Source organism: Enhydra lutris, unplaced genomic scaffold (genome assembly GCF_002288905.1).
Source record: "Enhydra lutris kenyoni isolate GAN:26980312 unplaced genomic scaffold, ASM228890v2 scaffoldscaffold5, whole genome shotgun sequence".
NCBI lineage: Eukaryota > Metazoa > Chordata > Mammalia > Carnivora > Mustelidae > Enhydra > Enhydra lutris.
In genome coordinates this window covers 1,629,723-1,641,841 of record NW_019154089.1, presented here as the reverse complement: position 1 = coordinate 1,641,841, position 12,119 = coordinate 1,629,723, and the positions used below count along the sequence as shown (strand labels likewise).

Genomic DNA, 12,119 nt, shown 5'->3' with positions numbered 1-12,119 from the left:
CCTGAGCCGAAGGCAGCGGCTTAACCCACTGAGCCACCCAGGCGCCCCGAGAAGAGATCTTTTTAAATATCTCTACACCCAACGTGGGACTCAAACTCAAGACCCCAAGATAGAGAGTCCCGTGCTGTTCCAACGGAGCCAGTCAGATGCCCTGAGAATACATCTTTTTTTTCCTTTAGAAGATTTTATTTATTTATTTGAGAGAGAGAGAGAGCAAGTAGACAGAGAAGCAGGCAGAGAGAGAGAGGGAAGCAGACTCCCTGCTGAGCAGAGAGCCCGATGGGGGGCTCGATCCCAGGACCCTGAGATCATGACCTGAGCCGAAGGCAGCGGCTTAACCCACTGAGCCACCCAGGCGCCCTACCCCTACGATTTTATTTTATTTTATTTTTTTAAGATTTTATTTATTTATTTGACAGAGATCACAAGTAGGCAGAGAGGCAGGCAGAGAGAGAGAAGAAGGGAAGCAGGCTCCCTGCTGAGCAGAGAGCCCGATGCGGGGCTCCATCCAGGACCCTGACATCATGACCTGAGCCAAACGCAGAGGCTTTAACCCACTGAGCCACCTAGGTGCCCCTACGATTTTATTTTTAAGAGCCTCTACACTTCATGTGTGGCTTGAATCCACAATCCTGAGATCACCAACTGAGCCAACCAAGCGCCCCAGGGGGCCATTAATTCTTAAAATACTCTTTCTGGCCCCTTGCCTTCTCCTTTTGAGAGTCTCATCCAGTGTATGTTGGTACATTTGGATGGTTTCCCACTGGTCTCTAAGGTTCTTTCCATTTTTCTTCATTGTTGTATTTCTTTACTCAGGCTCTTTAATTTCAATTGACTTATCTTCAGGTTTGCTGAATTTTTTTCTCCTTGATCAGATCTTTTGTATTCCAGCTAGTAAATTTTCCATTTCAGTCCTTCCTTCCTTCCTTCCTTCCTTCCTTTTCCCTCCATCCCTTCTTTCCTTCCTTCTAATAAGAATTTATTTGGAGTGCCTGGGTGGCTCAGTTAAGCGTCTGCCTTCTGCTCAGGTCATGATCCCAGGATCGAGCCCCACATTTGGCTCCCTGCTCAGTGGGGAGCCTGCTTCTCCCTCTCCCAGCCCTCCCACCCTCTGCTAATGCTCCCTCTAGCTATCTCTCCCTCAAATAAATACAATCTTAAAAGAAATAAAATCTGTTTTTTAAGATTTTATTTATTTATTTGAGAGAGCATAAGCAGGCTGGAGGCAGAGGGAGAAGCAGACTCTCCATTGAGCAGGGAACCTGATGAGGGGCTCTATCCCAGGATCCTGGGGTCATGACCTGAGCCAAAGGTAGACATTTAAAAAACTGAACCACCCAGGTGCCCGTGAAAGAGATTTTATTAAATACTCATAAGCAGAAACAACTATCCCAGTCTTTGCAGATGGGCTCTTGTTTATGTTGAGACATACCTTCAAAACAGGCAGTTTACAAGTTTTCTTAGTCCTCACTACATGTGCATAGTCTGAAGGTCAGCAAGAGATGACTTGAACGAATCTCAGCAAGAGATGCTGAGCTCCCAGCACTGAACCTGCCCACGGCCTTCTAGATTCCCCAGAATATACTGGAGCTTTTTAAAGTCCTTATTCCCAAAGGATTTCCTTTACCAGTCTTTGCTCCCAGGCTTTTTGCTTTGTCTTTTGTTTGCCATAGTTGTTATTCCTTGCCCTAGGTGGCTTTGGCTATTTCGTTTGCCTTTGACTTTTTTTTTTTTTTTTTTTTAAAGATTTTTGTTTATTTATTTGACAGATCTCAGGCAGAGAGACAAGCAGAGAAAGAGGGGAAGCAGGCTTCCTGCCAAGCAGAGAGCCTGTGGGACTTGATCCCAGGACCCTGAGATCACGACCTGAGCCAAAGGCAGAGGCCCAATCCACTGAGCCACCAAGGTGCCCCTGCCTTTAACTGTTTTTAACGGATGCCAGTTCAGCACTTTTAAAATCATAAATTTTTATGATATTTGAACTATATACCCCAATTTTTTTTAAGTGAGCATTATACCCAGCATGGGCCTTGAACTCACAACCCCGAAATTAAGAGTCATATGCTCGGGGTGCCTGGATGGTGCATTCGGTTAAGTGTCCAACTCTTGGTTTCGGCTCAGGTTGTGATCTCAGGTCAGGGGATCAAGCCCCACATCAGGTTTAGAATGGAATTTGAGACTCCCTCCTCCTCCCTCTGCCCCTCCCCACAGTGAGTGTCCTCTCTCACCTGTGCATGCTTTCTTTCTTTCTCTAAAATAAATCTGGGGCGCTTGGGTGGCTCAGTGGGTTAAAGCTTCTGCCTTAGGCTCAGGTCATGATCGCAGGGTCCTGGGATCTAGCCCTGCATCGGGCTCTCTGCTCAGCAGGGAGCCTTCTTCCCCCCCTCTCTCTGCCTGCTTGTGATCTCTGTCAAATAAATAAATAAAATCTTTAAAGTAAATAAATAAATGAATAAATCTTTAAAAAAAAAGTTACGTGCACCATAGACTGAGCCAACTACATGACCCTATATACCCAGTTTTTAAAAACAGCAGAACACACAGAGAATGAAGTATGAAGAATGTGATCCAAGATGGGTCAAGAACAAGTCATAGAAGAAAATTTAAAATTTGATACATTGCCTTACATTAGAACACCTTGTATTCAATAATTGTAAATCCATCTAGTTCTGAAAGGAAATGATCCTTACCCCTGGCTTTCACTTGCGTGCCTGTAGCTGGAAATGTGGTCTGGTCAGCAGTTGTTCCTTCCCTCAGTTGTCTAAGGTGTAAGATCAGTGTTCAGGTTTCAGTTCGTTCTTCTTGGTTTCAGTTGTGATTTGTTTCCCAAATATTGCTTGACAGAGTAATTTATTTACGGTCCTTCATGGACTTTTTCACTAGGATCTATACCAAAGCTACTGCTTGTTTGATGATAATGAGCAAAAAGCTGACTAGGGGCCTGTCAAATGCAAGGATTGGGCCCTTTTTTGCTAAACTCGGTTTAGATTTTATTTGTTACTGGTTTGCATCAAACGAAGAGGGAGGGGAGTCCCCTGGGTTTCTCAAACTATAGAATTTGCTGAGGCAGATTTTTCATTGTTCACAGAAGCTTGGGCTCATATATCGTATGGAAATTTTTTTTTTTTTTAAGATTTTATTTATTTATTTGACAGAGATCACAAGTAGGCAGAGAGGCAGGCAGAGAGAGAGGAAGGGAAGCAGGCTCCCTGCTGAGCAGAGAGCCCAATGCGGGACTCGATCCCAGGACTCTGGGATCATGACCTGAGCTGAAGGCAGGGGCCCAACCCACTGAGCCACCCAGGCGCCCGGAAATTTTTTTTTTCTTTAAAAAAGTAGATCGCGGGGCGCCTGGGTGGTTCAGTGGGTTAAGCCACTGCCTTCGGCTCGGGTCATGATCCCAGAGTCCTGGGATCGAGTCCCGCATCGGGCTCTCTGCTCAGCGGGGAGCCTGCTTCCCTCTCTCTCTCTCTGCCTGCCTCTGTCTACTGTGATCTCTCTCTGTCAAATAAATAAATAAAATCTTAAAAAAAAAAAAAGTAGATCACAGAGGCGCCTGGGTGGCTCAGTCCTTGGGCATCTGCCTTCAGCTCATGTCTCGATCCCAGTGTCCTGGGATTGAGCCCCACATCAGGCTCCTTGTTCGGCAGGAATCCTGCTTTTCCCTCTCCCACTCCCCCTGCTTGTGTTCTCTCTCTAGCTGTGTCTCTCTCTGTCAAATAAATAAAAATTTTTAAAGATTTTATTTATTTATTTGACAGAGATATAGAGAGCGCAAGTAAGCAGAGTGGCAGGCAGAGGGAGAGAGAGAAGCAGTCTCTCTGCTAAGCAGGGAACCTGACTCAGGGCTCGATCCCAGGACCCTGGAATCATGACCTGAGCCGAAGGCAGCCGCTTAACTAACTGAGCCACCCTGGTGCCCCAATAAAATATTTTTTTAAAAAGTAGATTGCAGGGGTGCCTGGGTGGCTCAGTGGGTTAGGCCTCTGCTTTCAGCTCAGGTCATGATCTCAGTGTCCTGGGGTTGAGCTCCCACATCGGGCTCTCTGCTCAGCGGGGAGCCTGCTTCCTCCTCTTTCTCTGCCTGCCTCTCTGCCTACTTGTGATCTCTCTCTCTGTCAAATAAATAAATAAAATCTTTTTATAAAAAAAGTAGATTGCATTTATATATAGATGGACTTCCAGTGATTGAGGCTTATTTAAAAACAAGTTTGACATATTTCTAGATGGACAAATCTCACACCTATGGTTGCTACTTACCTACCCAATTCCATTTAAATATTGAATATCCTGTAGTCCGTGCTAAACTTTTTTTTTTTTTTTTAAACTAAAGTTGTAAGACTAAAGCTGTAAGTCACTTGTTAATGCTGTGGTCATCTGAAAGGGAGGATTTAACAGGTGTGAGTTAGAATAGGATATGTGTTGGGAAAATAACAAAAAGCTGTTATAAATTGCAATGTCTCTGAGCATAGTGATCAGCTCATATGCAGAGTAAACAAAGTTACATCCAGTTGCAAAACAGGATTGACTGGTGCTTTTCATAATATTTGAGTTTAATCTAAAATGGAATGCCTGTCATATGAGAATGAGTAATTTCTTTCAGAGGAACTGATTGGTTTTTAGTCAAAACTTGTTACCCAAAAAAAGGATTTTATTTCATCCAAGATAAATGATAAATAAAAAATATCAAAGATATCCATCGGGGTGCCTGGGTGGCTCAGTCATTAAGCGTCTGCCTTCGGCTCAGGTCATGATCCCAGGGTCCTGGGATTGAGCCCTGAATAGGGCTCTCTGCTCAGCGGGAAGCCTGCTTCGCCCTCTCACGCCCCCTGCTTCTGTTCCCTCTCTCGCTGTATCTCTGTCTTTAAAAAAAAAAAGAAAGAAAGAAAGAAAGATATTCATAGTCTGTTTTCTGTCTTGTCTGCTTTTATAGTGCCTCTTTTTCCTATCCCAAATCATGTTTTCTTTTTTAAGATTTTTTTTTTTTTGACAGAGATCACAAGTAGGCAGAGAGGCAGGCAGAGAAAGAGGAGGAAGCAGGCTCCCCACTGAGCAGAGAGCCCAATGTGGGGTTCGATCCCAGGACCCTGAGATCATGACCTGAGCCGAAAGCAGAGGCTTAACCCACTGAGCCACCCAGACACCCTCCCAGATCATGTTTTCATTCTACCCACACTCTAGCACTTAAATCTTAGTCCGTCTCTGCCTCTCTTTCATATGTATACAATATAACTAGGGCAGAAGATCTTACTAATTTTTAGTTGAAGACCTCTTAACTAAAAATGTCACTACCATGATGGTATTGTAAGTAGTAGTCAGTATTTCAGAATATACTTGTGTGTGTCAGGCTAGGAAACCGCCCCCCCCTCAGCTTAAGAGATTAAATTCATATCATATGAATGGTATGAGTTTTTATTATACTAACACAGTCTTTTTTTTTTTTTTTTTTTAGATTTTATTTATTTATTTGACAGAGATCACAAGTAGGCAGAGAGGCAGGCAGAGAGAAAGGAGGAAGCAGGCTCCCCGCTGAGCAGAGAGCCCGATGTGGGGCTGGATCCCAGGACCCTGGGATCATGACCTGAGCCGAAGGCAGAGGCTTTAACCCACTGAGCCACCCAGGTGCCCCTATACTAACACAGTCTTAAGGATAAGTCCATGAAATGAATCTAAAGAAGGGGCACCTGGCTGGCTCAGTCAGTAGGGTATGTGATCTTTGATATCAGGGTTGTGAGTTTGACTTGGGGCTTGATATCGACCCTGAGATCATTACCAGAGCCCAGATCAAGAGTTGAATGCTTAACTGACTGAGCCATGCAGATTCCCCAGGTTTTAAAGATTTTATTTATCTATTTGACAGAGATCACAAGTAGGCAGAGAGGCAGGCAGAGAGAGAGAGGGGAAGCAGGCTCCCTGCTGAGCAGAGAGCTTGATGTGGGACTCGATCCCAGGACTCTGGGATCATGACCTGAGCCGAAGGCAGAGGCTTTAACTCACTGAGCCACCCAGGTCCCCAAGATTTTTTTTTTTTTTAAGATTTTTATTTATTTATTTGACAGATCACAAGTAGGCAGAATCAGGCAGAGAGAGAGAGAGAAGCAGGCTCCCCGCTGAGCAAAGAGCCTGATGCAGGTCTCGATCCCAGGACACTGAGGTCATGACCTGAGCTGAAGGCAGCGGCTCAGTCCACTGAGCCACCCAGACACCCCGGCCTTAAGATTTTTAAAACTCTGTCCTCATGCTAGGTATGCTGATTCCTCCCTTTGGTGCCAGTCACACTGCTGTTTGATTTTATATGCAAATGACTCTTGTTAAATGTAAGCCCAGGTTTAGCAATTTTATTTCTACAATTAGAATCTGAAACTTACGCTTCAAACTTTTGTTTTATTTTTTTTAAAGATTTTATTTATTTATCTGACAGAGAAAGAGACAGTGAGAGAGGGAACACAATCAGGGAATGGGAGAGGGAGAAGCAGGCTTCCTGTGGAGCAGGGAGCCCAATGCAGGGCTCAATCCCAGGACCCTGGGATCATTACCTGAGCCAAAGGGAGATGCCCAACGACTGAGCCACCCAGGCACCCCTGCTTCAAACTTTGAGCCACCAATATATCAGCTGGGTTAGGTCATGTTACCACCTATTGAGTAGTGTATAAGAATCTGCTCTGCTTTTACTCATATAAAAAGAGATTGGATGCTTGAGCTAGTTGGAGTCTGTTCGTTGTTTGTGGCTGTGCGGGGGTTTGCTATTGTCTTGAAGACTGATGAGCCTGTAGCCCATGGAAGGAGGAAGTCACAGAAGCTGACCCTGATCGGTAGCAGGTCTTTAGGTCCATTGGTGCAGCAGATTTCAGGGCTAAGCTAGGAAGACTGCTTCTGATCCCTGCAGAAAGAGGAAGCAGAAAAACAATCTCAAGATGGAAAGTGTCCTCCAGGAAGGCAAAGGAGAAGAGCAGTGTGCAATGAAGAAGAAGCCCACCCTTTCGGAGGTGGGAGCCTGGAGGAAGTATTAGAGTGGGTTGGCCCCCCCAACAATGTTGTTAGAGAGGATATGTCCAGTAGGCTTATCAGTAACCTTGACATGATAGATGGAGATGCCGATGGAATGGTTCATGGAGGAGATGAGAGAGAACCAAGGAGGAAAATTAGGGAACTTCATTTGAGGTATAGCTTTCACATTGTTATGGGGGATCCCCCTCACTGAGACCGTCATAATGAGTTTTACTTTATGCCTTGAATGCTGAGGTTAATAATAATAAACTCTCTGCTTCCCAAAGTTGCATTTTCTTGATGTACCCTTTACTGTGAACTTGTGATGTTCCGTCATTTTTCTTCTGGAAAATTCATTTTTACTTAGTCTGGAAGTTTTTCTGTCAGCAGGGGAGTTTCATCAACTTTCATGGAAAGATACTTATTACATACTATAAAAGTAATAAAAGAGTTTAAGAGGGAGTCTGTAGGGGCACCGGGGTGGCTTAGTTGGTTAAGTGTTTTGCTTTTGGCTCAGGTCATGATCCCAGAGTCCTGGGATGGTGTCCTACATTGGGCTCCCTGCTCAGTGGTCAGTCTGTTTCTCCCTCTACCCCCCCCTGCCCATGATCTCTCTCACACTTGCTCTCTCAAAATCTTTAAAGAGAAAAAGTCTGTAGATAATATCTCATTTAAAACCATGCATATTGCATAGATTAGATGCTTGACACTCATTGTACAGTGGACAAATCCAGACATGGAGGGACTTGACAGAGATAAAGCAAATAGAGAGTATGCTATGAAGTCAAAGATCCAGAATAGTAAAAGGATGGCTCAGTTGATTAAGCCTCCGACTCTTAGTTTCAGCTCAGGTCATGATCTCAGGGTTGTGAGATTGAGCCCAGGTTCCACATTCAGCACAGATTCTGCTTGAGATTCTTTCCCCCTCTTTCTCTCTCTCTCTCAAATAAATAAATCTTAAAAAAAAAAAAAAAAAAAAAGAATAAAAGATCCAGAGCACTCTGTTCCTTGGAACTGAGGAACCAAGAGGTTATTAAAATCTGTTTTCAGGGCGCTTAGGTGGCTCAGTCATTAAGTGTCTGCCTTTGGTTTGGGTCATGATCCCAGAGTCCTGCGATTGAGCCCTGCGTTGAGCTCCTTACTCAGGGGGAAGCCTCTCTTTCTCCCTCTCCTCCTGCTTGTGTTCCCTCTCTTGTTCTCTGTCTGTCAAATAAATAAAATCTTTTTTTAAAAAAAGTCTGTTTTCATTTGCAGTCTCTGGGCTTTTTGATACCAGTTTTTAAAAGTTGAATTTGCTTTTCTTTTTTTCTATTTATTTATTTATGTATGTATGTATGTTTGTATGTATGTATGTGACAGAGATCACAAGTAGGCAGAGAGGCAGGCAGAGAGAGAGAGGAGGAAGCAGGCTCCCCGCAGAGCAGAGAGCCTGATGTGGGGCTCGATCCCAGGACCCTGGGATCATGACCTGAGCCGAAGGCAGAGGCTTTAACCCACTGAGCCACCCAGGCGCCCCTGAATTTGCTTTTCATAAAGTAACTTTTAGTGACTTAAGTCTTCCACATCATGCTTATTTTATAAAGCAAGGCATATCTAATATTTTAAAAATCAGATGATTTGGGAGTTATGTTCAAAGAGTTGATTACCGTCGATGGTTACCAGAAAATACTAGATGAATCTAGGCTGTTGCAGCTATTTCTTAAACATTAAGATCATTTGAGAAAAAAACTGAAGCTTTCCAATTGCTTGATATATCACGTGCATCTGGTACCTAACTGTGATGCCTGGTGGTGACAGACGTTAGTTAAGAACTGAAAGAATGACTGGGGCGCCTGGGTGGCTCAGTGGGTTAAGCCTCTGCCTTCGGCTCAGGTCATGATCTCAGGGTCCTAGGATCGAGTCCTGCATCGGGCTCTCTGCTCAGTGGAGAACCTGCATCCTCCTCTGTCTCTCTCTCTGCCTGCCTCTCTGCCTACTTGTGATCTCTCTCTGTGAAATAAATAAATAAAATTATAAAAAAAAAAAAGAACTGAAAGAATGACTGACAAAATTAACTATTCTTCTTTGAAGGTTAAAAACGACAACTAACGCCAGCCATGAAAGATCCAAGTCGCAGCAGTACTAGCCCAAGCATCATCAATGAAGATGTGATTATTAATGGTCATTCTCATGAAGATGACAATCCATTTGCAGAGTACATGTGGATGGAAAATGAAGAGGAATTCAACAGACAGGTTAGTTTTGTGTACAAACATGATCTTTCTCATAGCCCATGACAGCCCGCAATTTGGTTGTACTTGTCCCTGTAGTTTGTTTTTCATCTGGTCCCTTATATATATGGATTTATATGCCACCACTCCTATTTTATTTGAATGCTGATTACTACCAGGTTTATCTGCTCACTGAAATAACTTAGGGAGCTTTTTGCAGGGTCCCACACCAGATATTCTCATTCAGGAGTACTGGGGTGGAGCCTGGAAAACTTTTTTAAAAGCTCCCAGATCCGGGGACACCTGCCTGGTTCAGTCGCATTGGGATTCTTGATCTCAGGTTTGTGAGTTCAAGCCCCATGTTGGGTGTAGAGATTAATAAAAAATAAAACTAAATAAAATAAAATAAAATTTTATTAATATTAATTATATATAATAATTAATTAATTTAAAATAAAAAATAAAACTAAAACTAAAAAAAAAAAAAACCCTCCCAGATGGTTCCATTGTGCAGTTAGGTTTGGAAACTACTGCTTGCATCAGCCAGATTGCTCTTAAGAGAATATAAATCAGGAGCAGATGGGCATAGGTACTAACGTACAGAATTGTGCTATTTTTTTCTCTTGAGGTTCTTAATTTGATAAGCCTTAAATCCTGACACCACTTTTACCTTTAGATTGTGCTCTTACATTGATAATGTGGTCTTTTATTCCCATATTTCTGGCATCTGTTTCCATCTTGTGTCTAGTTCGTCCCTGATTGTGGCTTTGGTAATCAGTAGCCAGTTTGATTTTACCATAAATCTGTTTTTGGTTTGTTTTTAATTACCCATGCCCCAACCCTACCTTCTATAGAATTTTAGTCATTTTTGGGTTGGGTTAGGGTTTGTGTAGTTTTAAAGTATCACAGGTAATTCTGACAAATTCCTCAGTGAAAACACTCCTTTATTTATTACTTTCTCATCACTCTAAGTAGAAAAAAGAATATTCTGCTAAGACAAAGACCACAAACTCCTTCTTCCCTAGTCTTGTGGTAAATGTTTCTTTTTCTTGGCACAGAAGCAGAGGAGAATGTTACAATATTGTGGTTTTAAGTGCTTTAATTCAAGATATTTTAAGCTGTTCCTAGTGATGCTTTACCAAATGTTCTATAAATTACCCTTTATATATTATAAATCCAGATAGAAGAGGAGTTATGGGAAGAAGAATTTATTGAACGTTGCTTCCAAGAAATGCTGGAGGAAGAAGAAGAACATGAGTGGTTTATTCCAGCTCGAGATCTCCCACAAACTATGGACCAAATCCAAGACCAATTTAATGACCTTGTTATCAGTGATGGCTCTTCTCTGGAAGATCTTGTGGTAAAGTTATTTTTCATCTTTTTAAAAACTAGCTCATCCTTCCCATAAGTGGAAAAGCCAGCAGTCATCTGTTTAAGAAGAGTTCTACAAGTTTCTTCCCCTTCGGAAATTTTACTGCTTCTTACTATGGAAGCAGGAGCCTCCTGGTCTCCTCCTCACTTATGACTTGGAGTGACTTCTGACGACACTCTGGGGCTAGTCTCAGACTAACAAACTTCTTGCAGACTAACAAACTTCTTGCAGTTGCTTTTAGTTTTAATAACTGTGTTGTCCTGGGATATGTAAATATCTTAAAGCATTAATCCAAAAGAAGTATACAGTATGTCCATGTGACTTGCCTGTACAAAAGTAGCTTGATAAAGAGGTTTTGCTCTTTAATTTTGCCTTAAACATTTGGCGAGATTTTCAAAATTTTATCTGAAAGGTGAAAATTTGGATTTTTTTTTCCCCTGACCCAAGATTTTCATTGAGTTACACTAACTCCCATTTAGAACTGGGATTTAATAGGGACTTTTATAAGCTCTTGGCAGAAAAGGAACACAAACTTATTCGCATTTTTATCTATTTTCCATGTTTTGTTGCTGGGAATGGTATATTTGCAGTAAAAGGTATTTTTAGGAATTATGACAAATAAACATTAGTACAAGGGTAGAACCTGAAGAGTTGTTTGCTAAAATTAAGATAAAATGATTTGAAGTCCTAATGTTGACCTTTCTGACCATATTGACAATCTCTAATTGCTTTTACCAGATAGTTCTTTGGAATTTACTCCTAGACTCTGAAATATTTTTTGCAGTTGTTGTCTTTTCACTGTGCAGTGATTTCCTACCCTGGCGATACATCATAATTACCTGTGAAACATTAAAAAGAAAAATAAGTCCCTCAGCTACATCCCAGACTTGTAGAATCAGTTGTCTAGGCATGCTGAATTTTAAAAAGCACTCCTAGTGCATACTGCCAGCCTGCCCCATCAGGCATTTGGGAACCATTCTTCTAAAGGGCTATTTGAAGAACATAGAAATTTACATTGTAGTATAGACTTGTTGCAGTAAATGACAGTAACCCAGTTGAGCAGATGTGTGATATGAATAGTCCATTGAGATATGCTTGCTTATGCCTGCATTAGTCATTCCACAAATAATCCTGGTTACTCTGATGAGTAAAGTCCTGCTGGTCATAATGTATAACTTTTTTTTTTTAAATTTTTTCAAAGATTTTGTTTATTTGACAGAGAGATCACAGGTAGGCAGAGAGAGAGGGGAAGCAGGCTCCCTGCTGAGCAGAGAGCCCAATGCGGGGCTCGATCCCAGGACCCTGAGATCATGACCTGAGTCGAAGGCAGAGGCTTAACCCACTGAGACACCCAGGTGCCCCATAATATATAACTTTAATATGGACCCAGTATAATTGCCTAGAAACTGGTTTGTTCGACTCGACTTGGTTTATTTGAAATTATGTTAATTCCTTCTCATTCTTTTGTAGCTGCCAAAAGACACATTGAAGAACACTGCTTTTTAATTTAAACCTCAGACTTTAAAGTTTAGAAATAATTCACTTGTGGG

General features: G+C 42.2%; 1 protein-coding gene across 2 annotated transcripts in view; it reads left to right on the top strand.

Annotated features, from left to right (window-relative positions):
* LOC111141142 (poly(A) binding protein interacting protein 2) overlaps window positions 1–12,119 on the top strand; it is a 28,978-nt gene that overhangs the window by 14,676 nt on the left and 2,183 nt on the right. For both annotated transcript variants that reach the window (XM_022493491.1, XM_022493493.1), the window contains exons 2-3: window positions 9,058–9,221; window positions 10,378–10,557. In XM_022493491.1, the coding sequence (XP_022349199.1) occupies window positions 9,084–9,221; window positions 10,378–10,557 (318 nt within the window). In that variant the 5' untranslated portion in view covers window positions 9,058–9,083. The remainder of the gene's footprint in view (window positions 1–9,057; window positions 9,222–10,377; window positions 10,558–12,119) is intronic.